We start from the raw sequence: 20,367 nt of genomic DNA on the forward strand, positions 1-20,367 counted from the left end.
TCTGCCACTTGGGGGCAAAGATAGGAAAAAGACAGTCTTTAAAGCACATTTCTCATTCCTTTCAGTCCACAACTTCTGCAGCACAAAGGACCTTCAGTCTAAATCTAGAAGTTTTCCTGAGAAAATAGCTATTATTGTGCTATATTTTTAAGTTGTAAACTTTATATTAAATTTTCTTTTAAATCAAATTTTAATAAAAAATTTTTTAAACAAAATTTAAATTGTTGATACAGTACTCACATGGTTCAAAAGCTAAAAAAAAAAAAAAAGCCAGATGTAATGGCTCATGCCTCCTAGCAGTATGGGAGACAGAACTGGGAGGATTACTTGAGGCCAGGAGTAGTTCCAGCTACTTGGGAGGCTGAAGAATAAGGATCACTTCAGCCTAGGAGTTCAAGGGTTCAGTGAGCTATAATCCTGCCACTGCACTCCAGCATAGGTGACAGCAAGACCCTGTGTCTTAAAAACAAATAAATAGCCAACAACAACAACAAATAAACTTCAAAGAAAGGTCAATAGCTCAAAGTCTCCTTCCAACCTTGTTCCTAACAACTCAGGTAAACCACATTTATTGGTTTCTTGCTGTACCCTTCTGAAGTTACTTTAAACATACACAAGCATGTATGAACATATAGTTTCATTTTCTTTAAAAAGAAAAGATGATATACGATATGCACTATTATGTACTTTTTTTTTTTTTTAACAATTTATCTTTATCTTTTCACATCAGACCAAATGTTATACTGTTGTCTTAACCAATAAGCAGTGAATCCGAATTGACTCCTTTCAGACTGGAATTTTGAAACAGCTTATGATCTCTGTGAATCTGGATCTGTATTTTAATAATCACACATCTAAGAACTCATATAGTATTCTCTTCGGCTTTAAATGTATTTGAAAATTCCTTGATAATTTAATCAAGTGAATAAATTGATTTTTTTTAAAGAGTTAATTTCTAAAGGAAATTAAAATCTGGCCCAAACTAGTCATCTCCCAAGAGATACCATGTTGCTTTGGGGAAGCTGTACTTTAAAAACTGATTAATTCCTGCTAAAGGGATTTTGGGGGGAAAAAAACTGATTAAGAACTAACTCTGTACCTTATGATTATAGTGACACATATGTAGAATGTTTAAACTCGTTACACCTTAGTCAAAGAAAACAAATTGAAAAAATATGAACACAAAGCATCAAAGAAAGGCTAATACATATGAATCCTTACATGTGTGATTATTAAAATACAGATCTAGATTCACAAGGATCATTAGTTGTTTCAAAATGTAGGTCTCGAAAAAGTCAATACACATGCACTACTTATTAGTGAAAAAGACAAAAACATAACATTTGTTCTGATATGAAAAGATCACCCATATCTAAAGGTATCATTTAAAGATGTGAGTTAAAATCAGTTTACAGTAGGCAGACAAATGCACTATAAAGAGGGAACTTTCCTATATAATTTTTTTAACTAAATTGCTAATTTTTGCTATATTTTGAAATCAGAACCATGTGAATACATCACCTATTCAAAAGTAAAATATACATTTTAAACTATACATTTCATGACAAAGGAAAAAAAAGAATCAGTATTATTCAAACATACAACCGAAGTTCAAACCAATTGTTTCCATCCTTTAAGTTTACAAAATGTGCAGATGCCACAAAGCTTAGTACCTAGCAAATACTATCTGCTTTACTTACCGCTCACCATAAAACCATCCCAGGAGTTAACTGGAAAAATGAAATACTTTAATGATAAATCCAATACCTATTTTCAAATTAACTAGCACAGGTTAATTATTAAAAATTAATTTACACTACACAAGTACATTACTACAAATACTAATACTATACTTCATGATCAGCCCAAAGACATGAAAGAAGCCCAAAGACCCTGAAGTTCTACTCTGCAAATTACCTAAGAAGACGTCACCCAAAAGGGCACAGAGATGTGCCAGTAGAGAAACCAAGTAGTACCAAAAGAATATCCAATAATGTGGGATTTCTTTCTGGACATAAAGGTGGCCTTCCCTAAGTCATGGGAAAAAGTTCACAAGTAATGCAGGAAAGCAAAAAGGCCAATCGTCAAAATTCTTCTTACTTCTTGTTTCAGGATTTTTATAAAATTCAGTAAGTAGAGCCAGGCATGGTGGTACGTACCTGTAATCGCAGCTAACTGGGAGGCTGAGGCAGGAGGATTGCTTGAGCCCAGGAGTTTGAGATTACAGGGAGCTATGATTGTGCCCATGAATAGCCACTATGCTTGCCTGGGCAATACAGGGAGACCTCGTCTCTAATAATAATTTGGTAAGTAAACATTTTGTCTGCCTCTTCGTTTTCTCAAAATACAGAGAGAATAGAATCCTGGTGAAAATGTCTCATGTGACTAGATTATTTAAAAACATGCTGCACTTCACTCTCACTTTCTCTTTAATCTTAGGAGAGGATTCAGAGAAACACTATCTACTGCTAATTTTAATCAATAATTACTCTTTTAATCCAGTTGGCTACTTTACATGTATTGATTCTCTAACCTTTCTTTCATCACAATTCTTAACTTCTGAGGAAAAAAATGACCAGATTCAATCTACTTGTCTGGTAAAACATGACTCAAGGATTACTAATCGCTTCTATCGATTTCAAACTTCTATTTAACTCAAATGAGACTGAAAAAAAAAAAAGCTAACAGAGAACCTGAAGAATACCTATATATTTAGCCACACAACCACATATTTCAGATTTAAACAAAAACCTTAATGCCTATATCAATATTGTTTTGTATGTAAATAAGTAAAAATATATATAAGCCAGTAACAACCTAATTATAAAGAACTCTATCAAACTCTTATTCTTTAGCCTGAAATTTTTATTTTGTTATAATCATTTATCAGAAAGTTATCGGGTGATTTGTTTCATAATTTATGATAGCTTATACTGAAAAATTCTAACTAGAAAAAAATCCAAAGAAATAGGACATAACCCAGATAACCAGCAAATCTTGCTAGAGCATCACAATGTATTGAGACCTCAATATCTTATAGATAAAATACATGTCTCTACCTTAAGTTAATAAATGTATGAAGTCTTGGCAGGCTGTAGTGAGGAAGTGCCTAATTAGTGCTCTGCAATTACTCTGAGAAGTGATAGGTCAGAATTACATGCCATAAAACTTTTTTTCTCAAAAGGAGGAGGGCACACCATAAAAACAGCATCACCGCTGTCCCTCTAGGACAAAACCGAATCATCTGCGTAATTTAACTAAGCAAAATCAACACAGGTCACGGGCCTAAATGACAGCTAAGAAGAACCAGCCATAATATTAACATGGCTTCTCAAGGGATACATTCCCCTGACAGTCTCGGTTTCCTCCACAATGAAGTGGCCACCCATGACCTGAATCACCATCTTCCTCACTGCAGAACTGCCACTTCTGCTTTCTGACATACTTGTTGCCTTCCCCACTTCCCATTCATTCTCCCTGCAGTGCTCGCTGCCTCTCTGTACTAATCACTTTCATAAAATCCAAATTTCATCTTGCCACTCTCCAGCCTATAAATCTTCCAAACTTTCCAACAGCCCCGAGGATGAAGAAAATCCTAGCACAGCCTTTGAGGCTCTGGAAATTCTGGAGCCCCTCCAGCTCCCAAAACTTGCACTATGTGCCCTTTGCTCAGTCCTTTCTTTCCACCTGGATCTTTTCCTCTAAATCATCTGATCTTCCTCATTTCAAGGACTTTGAACAGATGCCCCCTAATCTCCAGTTCAGGTTTAGATCCTCTTGCCAAGCACTGAACACAATTTTAATTACATAGTTTTGCCTCTGACCATTTGTTCAGTACCAGTCCAATTAAACCGTAAGATCTTTATCTGTTTTGTTTACTAATATGTTCCCAGCACCAGCACATATTAATGGGAGGCACTCAATGGCTCTAATAAAGGGCTACTATCTATATTTTAGAAGGCACTAAAAACGTACACTGAACTTTTTCAAAAAATAGCAAAAGACAGGACCAGGCAATTCCCAAAAGAAAATATAAATGACTAACAAAATATGAAAATATGATTCTCCATCATTAATTATCAAATAAAAACAAAATGTTTTCCCAATTAGAAAAAATTTAAAATATGAAGAATGGGTATGGGCACTGTTAATGAAAACATTACCATAATCTACTGGAGGACAATGTGGCAAAATGAATATTTTAAATTATCAAACCCTTTGACCCAGTTATTTTATTTCTAAGCATTTCTTCCACAAAAATAAATGCACAAATATACAAGAATGTCTACTACAGCATTTCTGTAATAATAAAAAAATTGAAAACAGCCTCAAAGTCCATCCACTGGTGTCTTGTTAAGTAAATTAAGTTATACACAAATAATGAATTGCTACATAGCCTTTAAAACTACAAGGTAGGCTGGGTGCAGTGGCTCATGTCTGCAGTCCTAGCTGCTGGGAGGCTGAGATGGGATGCTCACTGGGGCCCAGGAGTGTGAGGGTGCAATAAGCTATGATCACGCCACTGCCCAGCTCTCCAGCTTGCGCAACAGAGCAAGATCCTGTCTCTAATTAAAAAAAAAAAAATTGGTCAATCCATACTTATTGGCACAGAAACATACACTATATTCTTAAATTAATCAAATTAACTATAAAACAAAATATGCTATATAATCCCATCTTGAAAAAAGTGTAACTATTTGTATATGCATAATTAGAAATCTGGAAGCATAAACAGTAAATTGCTAGAAGTTATTGCCTCTGTGGAAAGAGATTCAGGATGAGAAATATTATTACTATCTTGTTAATCTTTTATTTGCTCAAGTTTTGTAATGAACATTACAAATACATAAAAGTTAAGCCATTCAAAATTAATGCTTCCCCTGGAAAAAAAAAATCTCTAATTTACTGGTTGTACTTGCTATATAAAAGCCACTCGGCAAATGGTAACTAAGACCCTCAACCCACTGACCCTAAGCTGCCTCCTCTGCAGCTTCACCCTCTATAGACCTTGGAGTTTTCAACCAATCTGACTACTCGAACATCTCAAACATGTCCTGAAACAACCTCTTTGAGATGGAGTCTCGCTCTGTCACCCAGTCTGGAGTGCAGTGGCATGATCTCGGCTCAGTGCAACCTCTGCCTCCCAGGTTCAAGCAATTCTCCTGACTCGGCCTCTGGAGTAGCTGAGACTACAGGCACACACCACCATGATTGGCTAATTTTTATATTTTTAGTAGAAGCAGAGTTTCACCCTGTTGGCCAGGCTGGTCTTGAACTCCTGACCTCAGGTGATCCACCTGCCTTGGCCTCCCAAAGTGCTGGGATTATAGGCATGAGCCACTGCACCCAGTTGTTTCCTTAAAAATTCTCATTCCTGTGCTTTTGCTTAGGTTTTTCTCTCAGTCTAAAATTCCTTTTTTTTTTTGTGGGGGGGGGGGGGGGGGACAGAGTTTCGCGCTTGTTGCCCAGGCTGGAATGCAATGGCACGATCTTGGCTCACCGCAACCTCCACCTCCCAGGTTCAAGCGATTCTCCCGCCTCAGCCTCCTGAGTAGCTGGGATTACAGGCATAAGCCACCACGCCTGGCTAATTTTTTGTATTTTTAGTAGAGATGTGGTTTCTCCATGTTGGTCAGGCCAGTCTCAAACTTCCAACCTCAGGTGATCCGCCCGCCTTGGCCTCCCAAAGTGCTGGGATTACAGGCATAAGCCACCGCGCCCGGCCTAAAATTCCCTTCTAATCCTTTCTNGGGGGGGGGACAGAGTTTCGCGCTTGTTGCCCAGGCTGGAATGCAATGGCACGATCTTGGCTCACCGCAACCTCCACCTCCCAGGTTCAAGCGATTCTCCCGCCTCAGCCTCCTGAGTAGCTGGGATTACAGGCATAAGCCACCACGCCTGGCTAATTTTTTGTATTTTAGTAGAGATGTGGTTTCTCCATGTTGGTCAGGCCAGTCTCAAACTTCCAACCTCAGGTGATCCGCCCGCCTTGGCCTCCCAAAGTGCTGGGATTACAGGCATAAGCCACCGCGCCCGGCCTAAAATTCCCTTCTAATCCTTTCTCCTGCCTGTTGCAGCCAGCAGACCACCATTGCCTCCACCTCAATACATACACACATGCACACACATGCCCCTGACAAAATCCTCTTGGTTCTTAAGCTGCAACCCAAAGCCACATTCCTCATAAAGCCTTTCCCAATTTTCCAGTCAGAATTAAATGCTATGTCCTTGACTCTAGCATATAACGTTGTTTATATTTCGCTTTTGGTACTAACCATGATGTCTGACATGAAGATCCTTCAGAGTAGAAACCAAATCAGTTAGTCACCTCTGTCTTCCTAAATATCTAACCCAGTGTCTCTTATGTAGCAGGGTTACTAAAATAGAAATGTGGGATGATGAGATAAACTTTATAAAAAGATGAAATGTTCAGAAGAAATCTTGCAGTCAAGCACTGCTCGGTGGTCCCTGTTCTGGTCTGCCACAGTACCTGTGACAACCAAAAGCCAGGGTTAGCTATCTGCTGCTATTCTTCCCAGCATTCCCCAGCCACCCTGACCACTTTGTAGAATATTCAGGAGGACTTCTCCAGAAACCTCTGCTTACTATTACCGCCTAATGGAAAGAACTGTGTATGTTCAGTTTCGTTTTGTTTCGTTTTGTTTTAGTGAGAGTATTCTCAAGAATACGATAATAATGGTTCCAGAATCTGACTTGATTATTCTTCCATTTCTCCAGGAATTATTTCAAATTAAGTACTGCCTAAGAACAAAGCTTTGGCATCAACCAGATCTAGCTTCAATTTCAACTTGGTCTTTGTATTAGTCTGTTCTCACACAGCTATGAAGAAATACCCGAGACTGGGTCATGTATAAAGAAAAGAGGTTTAGTTGACTCACAGCTCCGCATTGCTGGGGAGACCTCAGAAAACTTACAATCATGCCAGAAGGCAATGGAGAAGCAGGCACCTTCTTCACAGGGCAGCAGGACACAGTGACTGAAAGAGGGGAAATGCCAGACACTTATAAAACCATCAGATCTCATGAGACTCACTCAACATCACAGGGGAAATCGTCCCATGATCCAATTACCTCCACCTTTGGTCTCGTCCTTGACACATGGGGATTATGGGGATTACAATTCAAGATGAAATTCTGGGTGGGGACACAGCCAAACCATATCAGTCTTCTTAGCAGAACTATTTAACTTCTCCAAGCCTGTGTTTCTTGACACATGAAACAGGGAAAAGAGTACTTACACTTCACAGAGTTTTTGAGAATTAAATAAATGAGAACTAAACACGATTAGATGAACCTGTTATATGGTTAGCAAAATGCCTGGCCCTTAATCAAGTATCAATAAACAGGAACTATTATTTTTAGAATTATGTTACTATAAACATCCTTCAAAGCTTGCTGTTACCAATACTGACATGCAAATACTAAAAACCATGCAAAAGCCTAAAGAGTACTTTACCAAAGACTGAAGATGACATTCCTATATTCAACTCAATTGACAAATTCATATATTAAAATCTGTGAATCCAAACTTTTCACTAGCAATAATGAATTAAAAGCTCTTTTCAAATTCTGCTCTCTGGACAAGAATCCCCAGTGAACTGACTCAACAGAAACCAAATCATGCAATGCATGACAGGAACATTCACCATCAACTTCAAAAACTTAAGAGAAATACTAGTGTTCAAATTGCTTTATGATTCTTGTATTCAAACTTATATGTTAATTTTTTAAGTAGACTATAAAATTGTACCTATATGACCTCAGCTATGAAAAAGTTGTATACACACTTTTAAAGTGCTCAGTAAACAGTTAAGTTTTACCACCAAGTGGAATTACATAATTAAGTTTTATATAGCATCTGCCTCCTACTAGACTCTAAATCCATGAAGGTGGGGATCATATTTTGAGGAATTCAACTCCAAATAACAGAGCAAAGGCCAACAAATGTATCTGGTTAGGCGTGTAAAAGTTGACTTGTGGGGGGTGAGATAATTGTGGGTGAAACTTTTATCTTTCCTTTATTTGGAATTTAATTAATGTTACTCAAATTTTGTCTGTATTACAAAAGATTTAATATTTAAAGCAACTTTCAACATGTAGTTGTAGGGTTTGGAAGTGGTAACAAAAGCACATTAACAAGTCACTTACAGCTAAGTTATCAAATACTAAAACTTTCCAAGTACGCCTTTCTTAAACAGGAAGAAAAATGAGGAAAAAAAGGTAGTCCCATCTCTGGGTACCAGAGATGCACAAAAAAATGCCTCCATCACAGCAGTGGTTCTCAACTGTGGTTCTTGCATGACTGGTGGTCTCCAAGCAGTGCTTTGCATGCTCCACGGGCTGAGCAAAATTTGGAATATACTTGTGTTTAGATAATTTCCTGCTCAACACAAAAGCAAGCAAAAAGGGAAGACTTGCTCACTCTGACATAAATGCCAAAAAGAAACAAGTCACACAAGTCCTGAGAAAGAGAAGCGTAATTCTCAATTTCTTATAAATTTGGAGATAATCTTTACTTCAAAGATGCCCTTTACTCCAAATTGAAAACTAGGAGGCCACTATCCAGAAAAGATATGAGGCAAAACAAGAACAACAAAAAAACAGAAAACTTCTTTTAATAGTATACCCAATACTTCATTCATATTACCTTTCTTCACTCCACCCAAGAACCCCTCCCATCATAACCCATATTGTTCTCCTCAAGTCTCCTACTGCCTGCCAGTGGTTCTCAGCAGAAGTGTAGGTCCAGTGAGAAGACACCCAAGTATTATGAAAAAGCTCCCCAGATGACAGCCAAAATCACCTTACTAAAACAGGAAAAGGAAAAAAAAAAAAAAAACTACAAGCGGTCCTCACTTTGCATGGTACCTATATACATTAATTTCAGTTACCATGATTTACTTAAATAACATGAATCTCCCAACAACGCAGGGCAAATTTCAGTTACCACAGCATATTAACTATGAGTAACTGGATAAAGTGTAAACGTTACCACTTGTTCAGTCTACAAATCACAATGCAATTAACAGAAGTCACTGCATATTACTCAGTTCATGCACAGACAGCAAAGTAAATAGTTGTGTTACCTCATCTCCCAGTAATAAATGCACAGGATATTTTATAAAAATAGATAGAAAATTGATTAACAAAGATGAAAATGCAAAAACAAAATGCAAAGTGGTAACACAAAGTTAAATGAAAATCAAACATAAATGGTGTTACAGAAGAAACAGCTGGCCATGGAAATACTCACACTGCTGTCATTAATCTAGATAAGTAACTAGAAAAAATAAGTGAGAGCAAACTTAACATAAATGAGGAAAGTAGCTGCAATGAAAAGGATGAAAATGTCCCAGAGTAAGTTATGCCAGCAAGTCTTCACAATAAAGAAACTCACAACATGGAAAGCACAAAAAATAAAATGTTAGAAGTTGATCCAAACTGAGAAAGCAGTATGACAACTTGCCAAGGCATAAAAAGATGCTTCATCTGTAATACATAATGAGAACACAAGCAAATGTTCAAACTACTGTTGATAAGGTTTTGTTCAAAAAATTAAGTTATTAATGTTTCTAATGTTTTTAATTACAGTGTACTAAATAAACATCAGCTTTGCAACTTTTCCCCTATATATTTACAACCAAAGCGTTTTAACGTTTTGACAAAATTCTTAGGGTCAGCCAGGTGTGGTGGCTCATACCTGTGAAATCTCTCTCGACAAAAAAAAAGTTCTAAAAATTATAACAACAACATGGGCTGAGCTCAGTGGCTCATGCCTGTAATCCTAGCACTTTTAAGCTGAGCCAGGAGGATTGCTTGAGGCCAGCAGTTCAAGACCAGCTCTGGTAACACGGCAAGACCCTGTCTCTACAAAAAAAGAAACTTTTTAATTAAAAAAATTAGCCAGGTGTGGTTGGTGCATGTCTCCAGTCACAGCTACTCAGGAGGTTGAGGTGGGAGGATCACTTTAGCTGAGACAGCGCCACTGCACTCCAGCCTGGGCAACAGAGCAAGACCTTGTCTCAAAAAAATCAAAGGAACACATATGAAATGGTTTGGCTCTGAGTCCCCACCCAAATCTCATCTTGAATTGTAGCTCCCATAATTCCCACATGTTGTGGGAGGGACCTGGTGGGAGGTAACTGAATCATGGTGGCAGGTCTTTCCCATTCTTTTCTGGTGATAGTGAATAAGTCTCACAAGAACTGATGATCTCATAAAGGGGAGTTCCCCTGCACACGCTCCCATCTGAAGCCATGTAAGGCATGACTTTGCTCCTCCCTTGCCTTCTACCATGATTGTGAGGCCCCTCCACCAGCCATGTGGAACTGGAAGTCCATTAAACCTCTTCCCTTCATAAATTACCCAGTCTTGGGTATGTCTTTACCAGCAGTGTGAGAACAGACTAATACAGTAAACTGGTACCCAGACTAGGATGCTACTATAAAGATACCTGAAAATGTGGGAGCGACTTTGGAATGGGTAACAGGCAGGGTCTGGGACAGTTTGGAGGGCTCAGAAGATAGGAAGACGTGGGAAAGTTTGGAACTTCCTAGAAAATTGAACGGCTTTGACCAAAATGCTGATAGTGACATGGACAATAAAATCCAGGCTAAGGTGGGCTCAGATGGAGATGAGGAACTTGTTGGTAACTGCAGTAAAGGTCACTCTTGCTATGCAAAGAGACTGGGAGCATTTTGCCCCGCCCTAGAGATCTGTGAAACTTTGAACTTGAGAGAGATGATTTAGGATATCTGACAGAAGAAATTTCTAAGTGGCAAAGCATCCCAGAGGTGACAGAGCATAAAAGTTTGGAAAATTTGCAGCCTGATGAAGTGGTAAAAAAGAAAAACCCATTTTCTGGAGAAAAATTCAAGCTAGCTGCAGAAATTTGCATAAATAACCAGGAGCCAAATGTTAACTGACAAGACAATGGGGAAAACATCTTCAGGGCAAGTCAGAGACCTTCATGGTAGCCCCTCCCATCAAGGCTCGGAGGCCTAGGAGGGGAAAAAATGGTTTCCTGGGCTGGGTCCAGGGCCCTCCTGCTGTGTGCAGCCTCAGGACTTGGTGCCCTGTGTCCCAGCCATGGCTAAAAGGGGCTAAGGTAGAGCTCAGGTCATGGCTTCAAAGGATGCAAGCCCCATGCCTTGGCAGCTTCCACATGGTATTAGTCCTGTGGATGTGCAGAAGACAAGAACTGAAGTTTGGGAACCTCTGCCTAGATTTCAGATGATGTATAGAAACGTCAGGATGTCCACGCAGAGGTGTGCTGCAGGGGCGGGGCTCTCCTGGAGAACCTCTACTGGGGCAGTGCGGAAGGAAAATGTGGCTGCCCCAATAGGGGAGTCCCCACCAGGACATCACCTAGTGGAGCTGTGAGAAGAGGGCCACTGTCCTCCAGACCCCAGAATGGTAGATCCACTGACAGCTTGCACCCTGTGCCTGGAAAAGCCACAGACACTGAATACCAGCCCATGAAAGCACCCAGGAGGGGAGCTGTACCCTGCAAAGCCACAGGGGCAGAACTGCCCAAAACCATGGGAACCACCTCTTATACCAGCATGACCTGGATGTAAGACATGGAGTCAAAGGAGATCATTTCAGAGCTTTAAGATTTGACTGCCCTGTTGGATTTCAGACTTGCATGGGGCCTACAGCCCCATCATTCTGGCCAATCTCTCCCATTTGCAATGGGTGTATTTATTCAATACTGTAACCCCACTGTATCTAGAAAGTAATAAACTTGCTTTTGATTTTACAGGCTCATAGGCAGAAGGGACTTGCCTCGTCTCAGACGAGACTTTGGACTATGGACTTCTGAGTTAATGCTAAAATGAGTTAAGACTTTGGGGACTGTTGAGAAGGCATGATTGGTTTTGAAATGTGATGACATGAGATTTGGGAGAGACCAGGGGTGGAATGATATGGTTTGGCTCTGTGTCCCCACCCAAATCTCATCTTGAATTGTAACTCTATAATTCCCATGTGTTGTGGGAGGGACCTGGTGGGAGGTAACTGAATCACGGGGGTGGGTCTTTCCCATGCTATTCTGGTGACAGTGAATAAGTCTCACAAGATCTCATTGTTTTATAAAAGGGAGTTCCCCTGCACATGTTCTCCTGTCTGCCACCAGGTAGGATGTGACTTTGCTCTTCCTTTGCCTTCCACACGATTATGAGGCCTCCCCAGCCGCGTGGAACTGTGAGTCAATTAAGACTCTTTCCTTTATAAATTACCCAGTCTTGGGTATGTCTTTGTTAGCAGCACGAGAACAGACTTACACAATGTAATCCTACCACCAAAAATAGTGTTATTTTGGGGTATTTCAATCTGGCTTTTTTCCCCCAATGAATGGAATAGGTTTTAACATAGCTTTAATTTGGTACAAGCAAATGTACATACATGCAATGTTTTTCTCTTAATTTTATCTCATAAGCATTTTCCATGTAATTATAGTACATTCTCTTCACAAGCACTATTTTTTATGGCTGCAGACTAGTCCAAGAAAAGGGTTTCCCATTGTTCGCCTAATTCTTCCCCCTGTCCCATGTTGTAGTAGCTTCTTACTGTCTTTACTGAGTTAAATGTTATTAATATAAATATCTTTAGGTTGCTAATACTTAGCTCCAGTTGCTTTCCTAAAAGTATACACCGATCAATGTACTCTTTGAGGATTTTGCTTCTGGATAGCCCACTCTGTGCTCCAAATGAAAACTAACATCCCAAAGGCTTTCCACTTATTCAGTCCTCTTCATGAAGCTTTAGGAAGGCAGCATTTCAATGTCTGCTACTTGCCAGGCTCTGCTGTGCATGTGTAATGTTATCTCATCTAATTCTTCAAATCCAAGTTTCAAGACTTCAGCGATCATCTCAGCTTTTCATTCCTTCAAAGTAGTACTGAGTGCTTACGTAGTGCCAGGTACTGGTAACACAGTAGTAAGCAAAACCAAACTCCCTCGGGAGCGTTCACTCTGTCTCAAAGGCACTCCAAGACATTAAAAAGTAGCCACTCCATTTCTGTACTTCTCTGATAACAAAACATTTCAATAGCTTCCATTACACTTCAGATGAAATCCAAATTATTTTCCCCCAGCCCACAAAGCCCCACTTCAGCTGGCTTTGCCTACCCCTCCCATACCATCCCCTGCCATGTTATCCTTACCCATTAGGCCTCACCACTTGAATATGCTAAGCTCTTTCCACTTGAGCCATTCCCCATGACTGAACCTCCCACTCTGATCATCAAAAATTCAAGCCCCTTCCCATCTTTTAGGTCGTAGCTGAAATGTCACCTCTTCATGGCTTTCCTTGGTCACTCCATCTAAGAGGTCACCAGTATTTCCCTTATCTGTCACATCTCCAGTTCATTTCTTTCCATAACACTTACTCTCTGCAACTGCTTTGTTGGCCTTTCTTTCCCACTTGAAATGGGGTTATCTGCCACTGTATCCACAAAGCCTACCACAGTACCCAGTGGGCAGAATACATGGAAACTCAACCATGCGCTCAATGAATAAATAGAATGTTTTTCCTTTACCTGGAATGACAGCTAGTTTCTTGAAACTTCCACCTATTGATCCTAATTTTACCCTCTGTAAATACATTGGGAAAAAAAGCATACTTTACTGCGTGTGTATCATACTTTAATTAAGTATATACTAAATCCATTATTTTGTTAACTGCAGCACTCACCTGTGTTTTAGCAATTGCAACCTTTGCTGACTTGAGAGTATCAAGAAGCAGATAAGGGCACGACTCCCAAGTGACATCACCTGGGTTGGAATATGAGCTCCAATACTTATACACACGAAATGGATCTCACTTGCGTGATTTTGAACTAGTTATCTAATCTCTTGGTATCCCAGTTTCCTCATTTGGAAAATTAGGATAAGACTTCAATTACTGCGAGAATTAAACGGGATAATGTATGTAAAGCGCTTACCCCAGTTCCTGGTACAAGAATGTTAGCTGACAAACTACTACTGCTGTCTCACCAGCTAGACAGGAAAGCTCCTTAAAAGCGGTAACATTGGGCCGGGCGCGGTGGCTCAAGCCTGTAATCCCAGCACTTTGGGAGGCCGAGACGGGCGGATCACGAGGTCAGAAGATCGAGACCATCCTGGCTAACACGGTGAAACCCCGTCTCTACTAAAAAATGCAAAAAACTAGCCGGGTGAGGTGGCGGGCGCCTGAAGTCCCAGCTACTCGGGAGCCTGGGGCAGGAGAATGGCGTAAACCCGGGAGGCGGAGCTTGCAGTGAGCTGAGATCTGGCCACTGCACTCCAGCCTGGGCGGCAGAGCGAGACTCCGTCTCAATAAAAAAAAAAAAAAAAAAAAAAAAAAAATCGGTAACATTGGCCGGACGCGGTGGCTCATGCCTGTAATCCCAGGACTTTGGGAGGCCAAGGCGGGCGGATCACGAGGTCAGGAGATTGAGACCAGCCTGGCTAACACGGTGAAACCCCATCTCCACTAAAAACACAAAAAAATTAGCCGGGCTTGGTGGCGGGCGCCTGTAGTCCCAGCTACTCGAGAGGCTGAGGCAGGAGAATGGCCTGAACCCGGGAGGTGGAGCTTGCAGTGAGCCAAGAGGGCGCCACTGCACCCCAGCCTGGGCGAAGAGTGAGACTCCGTTTCAAAAAAAACAAAAAAAAAGCGGTAACATTATTCTTTATATTTCTAAGACCTACCTTATACAAGTTTCAACAAATCTAGATTTAAAGCTATCATCCTACAAGTCTGGCTAAAACATCCCTACTTCCATATATTCCCCTAACACGCTGAACCTAGCCCACCTGTTATTTATCCCAACAGTCATTTTACTATTTTGTCTCTAACACCTGACCCTTAGGAGCAGGTATATCTTGTTCACCATGCTATCCTCAACACCTGCAACACCAAAATTTGATAATTCAGTGAATAAATCACTGTGGGCCTCCATTTTCCCTGTGAAATCATTTTTAAAATTATTTATTGTCTGTCACTGCCCATTCCACACAATGAAAACGTAGGCAGCCAAACTCTGTCTTGTTAACTGCTGTATCTAATATGCCCTACTGGAAGCTCCAAAATATTTGGTAAAAGTGTATTCTTTGGTTTGTTTTTTTCTGTTAAGACATGTTGATGCTCGTAGTTTTCTGCTACGGAATTAAATACTAAGCCTGTTTATTGACTCCGCAGCGTTATTGATGAGCTAGCTATGTGTGCTCATCAATATTTCTCCAAAGCCTAGGCAGAAATAGCAAATTATGTATTGAATGAAAAGATGGTCATGCTATTTTCTAAGACTTAAAAGAGATGCAGCAAAATAAGAAAGGCAGTATCGAATACAAGGGCTTTGAGAGACTTGAGTAAGGTTTTTGTTGTTGCGTTACGTTTCTTTAATTCCCAAAAGAGTAGTTAACAGTGTATAATAGAAGCTTTTTTTTCTTTTAAGTAAATGAGTGTGCAAAAGACAACGAGTCAAGTACCCCTTCCTTCCCCCACCTGTCTCTTACGACCTGGCAGTGCAGACACAGCCTTGATACCAGGCCCGCCAGTGGCCTGGGAGCCCCGCGCTCCTTCTCAGATCTGGCTGCCAGTAACCCGAGGACAGTCCAGCGCGCAAAACCGGAAGACAGCCAATGCTGAGAACCCCCACCGGCTCCAATGCCGGACGCCGGCACTCTGAGCGACCCACCCCGCCGCCCCGCACTCACCACCAGCGATGCCATGAACCCCGGCCGGTCCATGGTCGCTCAGACCTCATCAAGGATACAATGCAAGCCGGAGCACAGGCGGATCACGTCCTCGCGCGGTGGGCGTCGCCATCTTTGAGGCGGGCCTATCGTGCACTTCCGGGACCACGTGACGTAGAACCACAACAATCGCACGTGCAACGCCCAAGACCCGGGCCCAGCGGAGGGCCAGAGAGGAGGGGCGGGGCCTCGGGGAGTGTGGAAGAGCTAAGTCTCGGCAATTCTCTTACCTCTGTTTCCAGCAGCAGCGTTGTGTGCCCCTAGACGGAGGAACTCTCGCGAGCAAAAGATCCTCGGCTGGGATCCAGGAGAGAGCAGCCGTAGAATGAGGCCGGGGTGATTCTGAACTATAAACCCAAAAGAGGCGTGGCTATGGCGGACGGAGGAGTCGTGAGGGGCGTTACTAACCTCTGGAGGCGCGGTTCGGAATCCTAATCGGATATTTCATTTTGGTTTATCTCTTAGTTTTGTCAACAAATTTTATCTCAGTTTATATTAAATTAACTCATTATCAGAAGATTATTAAATAAAGATATAGAAAATACTTAAAAGTTTCCTGACCGGAGCTAAAAATTAGCATCCTCCATTTCTCTTTACAGGCAATTATTGTACTTAAAATTATTAGTTTATTCAGTTATTTACCTGCTCATGTTGTTCGCTGTTGTACTCATATGTACACCTCAAAGCACACGTTATTAAGTACTTAATAAAATTTCTTGGAGTGAACCTGTCTTTATTAAACAAATACCTTGTAAACTTCTGTGTATATTAAGGGCCAACTACATCTCAGACGTGGTGCTAAGTGATTGACAGACATTTTTTCATTGAATCCTTTCACCAACTCTATGATGTCAGCACAGCTACTGTCCTCATTTTGCAGAGGCTCCTGATGCTCCAACAAGTAACCAACTCAGTGTGGCTACAGAGAACACAGCAGAGCAAACACTGAAAATATACTTAATGCCCTCATCATCTTTCCTCAAAACCCTTATAATACCTGAACAGGCTCCTTGCCTGGCCTTTCTTCAATCCCTATTCTATAACACTGCTAGAATTATTCTTATAATTATTCTTATTCTCTTCTAGATAAAATGATCTAGAAATGATTCGCAGAATAGCTTTAGGCGTTAGATGAAATTCAAATTCTGAGCTATCACCTGCTGGGTTTGGGCATAAGTTTTCCAAGATTAAGTTTTCTCACCTGTAAAGTGGCGATAATGATAGTAACTTTGTCATGCGGTACTATTAATAGATTAAATGAGATAATGCACTCAAGTTCTTAGCCTAGTTCCTGGCTCACAGAAAGTACTCTCTAAAGATGATGGTAATGTCATTTCCCTGCTTACAATGCACCTCTGCTGCCAATGGAGACAGTCCAGCTCCTTAGAATGGTATACACCTTTCAGCTGGTGTCTCCTGTCACTCTTCCCACTAGCCGGACTACACACAACCACTCTATACACTTTCAAGCCTCCTAATTTTGCCCATGTTGTTCTCTCTACCCAGAATACCTTTCCCTATGCTGCCTGTAGGCCCTCTCAAAACATGCTAGTTCACTTTGTCAAGGCCAGCAGACAAATCTCTGTTGCTGCTGTTTGTGTCTTTCAAAGTCTCATGTGTTTTGGTCAGGCCTACCCAGGATAATCTCCATTTTTATTAACTCAAAGTCAACTGATTAGAGACCTTAATTGTATCTGCAAAATCCCTTTTGCCATATAATATTGTCATGGTGGTAATGTTCTATCATACTCACAGGTCCTGCTCACATTCAATGGGGTAATTATGCAAAACACATTAGGGGCCAGGAATCTTGAGGGCAACCTTAGAATCCTGCCTACTTCACATTCCTATAAACCCTCACTGGCAGCCTCCTCAAAGGCCATCAAGGTTCTATCAATAAGCTTTCACTGACATTTCCCTCACAGTCTTCCCACCTTTCACCTACCGCCTGGTGCCAATGGCACTCCCACAGTTTAGGAATTACAGTACTACCCACCTCCAAGTACCAAAATCCATATTATTTGTCTATTTCTGCATAACAAATTACCCCCAAAATTTAACAGACTAAAGCAACGATAAACTTACATTACCTCACACAGTTTTCATGTATCAAGAATCAAGGAGTCATTTAGCTGAGTGGTTCAGACTGAGAAATTCTCATGACACTACAGTCAAGATGGTGGCCAAGGCCATATCATAAGACTTGATTGAGACTGGAGGATCCAATTCCAAGATGGCTCACTCCCATAACTGGCAAATTCGTGCTAGCTATTGGCAGGTAACCTTAATTCCCCGTGGCATAGATCTCTCCACAGTGCTGCTTGAGTGTCTTCATGATATAGTAGCTGGTTTTTCCTAGAGTAAGTGGTCTGAAAGAGAACAAGACAGAAACTACAAAGTCTTTTATGACCTGTCCGCATAAGTTACTCAGTTGTCATTCCAGCAATAGTCTATTGGTTACACAGGTCATCCACATTTATCATGGGGCTAGACTACCCAAAAGCGTAAATACTGGAAGATGAGGATCACTGGGTGCCGTCTTGGAAACTGGTTACCACATCAGGGAAATGCCGGTGAACACCACAATGAGATATGAATACACACTCACTAGAGTGGTTAAAATTAAAAAGACCAAGTGTTGACAAGGATGAGGAGCAACTGGAAATCTCATACATTGCTGTTTGGAATTTAATATGGTACAACCTTTATAAAATCCAATGCCCCACTTAGGTATTTACCCAAGAGAACTCAACATTTATACAAATACTTTTACATTATATTTCAAAGCAGCTTTATCCATAATAGTCAAAAAATGAAAACAACCTGAATGTCTATCAACTTGTGGTATAAACATATTACAATACATCCTTATAATGGAGCATCACTCAACAATAAAAGGACATGAATTACTGATACATGAAGCAACATGGATTAATCTGAAATCATGCAATGTAAAAAAAAAAGACTACATGTATTGTGATTCCACTTACGTGAAATTCTAGAAAAGACAAAATTATAGTGACAAAAAGTATATAAGTGGTTTCCCGGCGGTGGAGGTAGAGGCAAAGGATTGACTACAAACTGGGCACAAAAGAATAGTTTGCGATGATGAAGATATTATCTGTTATTATTGTGGTAGTAGTTGCATGGGTGTATACAGTTACTAAAACACACTGACTTGCACAATTAGAATGGCTGTACTTAATATATGTAAACTATAAGGCTGGGCACTGTGGCTCACGCCTGTAATGTCAGCACTTTGGAAGGCCAAGGTGGGTGGATTACCTGAGGTCAGAAGTTTGAGACCAGCCTGGCCAACACGTTGAAACCCTGTCTCTACTAAAAATAGAAAAAATTAGCCTAGGGTGGTGGCGCTTGCCTGGAGTCCCAACTACTCAGAAGGCTGAGGCAAGAGAATCTCTTGAACCCAGGAGGCGGAGGTTGCGGTGAGCTGAGATTGGGCCACTGCACTCCAGCCTGGGTGACAGAGAGAGACTCCATCTCAAAAAAAAAAAAATTGTAAACTATAGGTCAATAAAGTTGATTAAAGTGTTACTATCTCACGGGATGATGAGGAATAAATAATACATGCACAGAAAGTTTTAGTCCAGTGCTTGGCATATAGAAAATATTGAGTTTATTCTGTATTTTCCTATTTAAGTTAGAGATTCTGAATATTATGAATGAGAGACTGATAAGTTATCAAGGTGCATAAGTATTTTGTGATACATACTACTACAGCTTCCTAAGTGAAAATAAATCTAATTTCTAGCTACTAATGTTCCTGGAAGTTTTTGATGTCATTCTTTCCCTAAGAGAAAATTTAACCTAGACTTAAAATTTTAATTTTTATTTAATACATCCTTTGAAGTAAAATTAAGAAAAAAAACCTATTTTCCTCTTCAATGCAATGATTGTCTTTAACTTTGCAAGAAAAAAACTGTGTTGATGTCATTTTCTGGTAACCTGGAGGGAAATGTAATTTATCAGGTACCTTTCAAAATCAAGAAGAAGTACATATTCTCTCTTTTTATGCAAGGTAAAGTCTTTACCAGGTATTTCATGATACCACTGGAATCCCTTTAGGAAATACAGATATTTCAAACGTGACCTAGGGCTTCCTTTTCATGAAATGCTAGCAGAAAAACTCATTACTACTTGTGCATGCTTTTTAAATGGAGTATTTCAATGCATCATCATTATCACCACATTGCAGGCAGCGTATGTTCTCAAATCTTTCATTTTAAAAGATACAGGCAACGTGGTAAGCACTGATTTGCATTATACATGTGATATTATAATAATACTGTCTTTCTCACTTAAATCTATCACTGTAAGCCAAGTTTTCTTTTAAACAAGCTCTAAAATCATAATAGTATTTATAAAATTAGCAAGAAATCAAAGACATAGCTCAAAAAATAATTTAAGCCTAGCTCACACACACACAAAAAAAGGACATGATCTTCAACCAGGACTAGGCTTAAGTTCCAAGCCCCTGTTACTGTTTTGTTTGTTGTTGTTTGTTTGTTTGTCTGTTTGTTTTGAGACAGGTTCTTGTCCTGTTGCCCAGGCTGGAATACAGTGGTAACGTCTTGGCTCATTGCAAC

The 20,367-nt window shown here is 40.3% G+C and overlaps 1 protein-coding gene across 9 annotated transcripts in view; it reads right to left on the reverse strand.

Annotated features, from left to right (window-relative positions):
• The window catches only part of SLC25A26 (solute carrier family 25 member 26), a 169,785-nt gene extending 151,682 nt beyond the window's left edge, over positions 1 to 18,103 (reverse strand). For 2 of the 9 annotated variants that reach the window (XR_001884884.1, XM_017869086.1), the window contains exon 1: positions 15,722 to 16,174. Coding sequence is in view for 5 of the 9 variants with exons in the window: in XM_017869086.1 (XP_017724575.1) it covers positions 15,722 to 15,754 (33 nt within the window). In the remaining 4 variants the exon portion in view is untranslated. Of the gene's footprint in view, positions 1 to 15,721; positions 16,196 to 17,850 lie in introns of those variants that run through there. The other 7 variants (XM_017869084.1, XR_001884885.1, XM_017869089.1 and 4 more) reach the window with 7 other exon arrangements.
• Positions 18,104 to 20,367: the final 2,264 nt, after the last annotated feature.

This window comes from Rhinopithecus bieti, unplaced genomic scaffold, assembly GCF_001698545.2.
Source record: "Rhinopithecus bieti isolate Rb0 unplaced genomic scaffold, ASM169854v2 scaffold_4816, whole genome shotgun sequence".
NCBI lineage: Eukaryota > Metazoa > Chordata > Mammalia > Primates > Cercopithecidae > Rhinopithecus > Rhinopithecus bieti.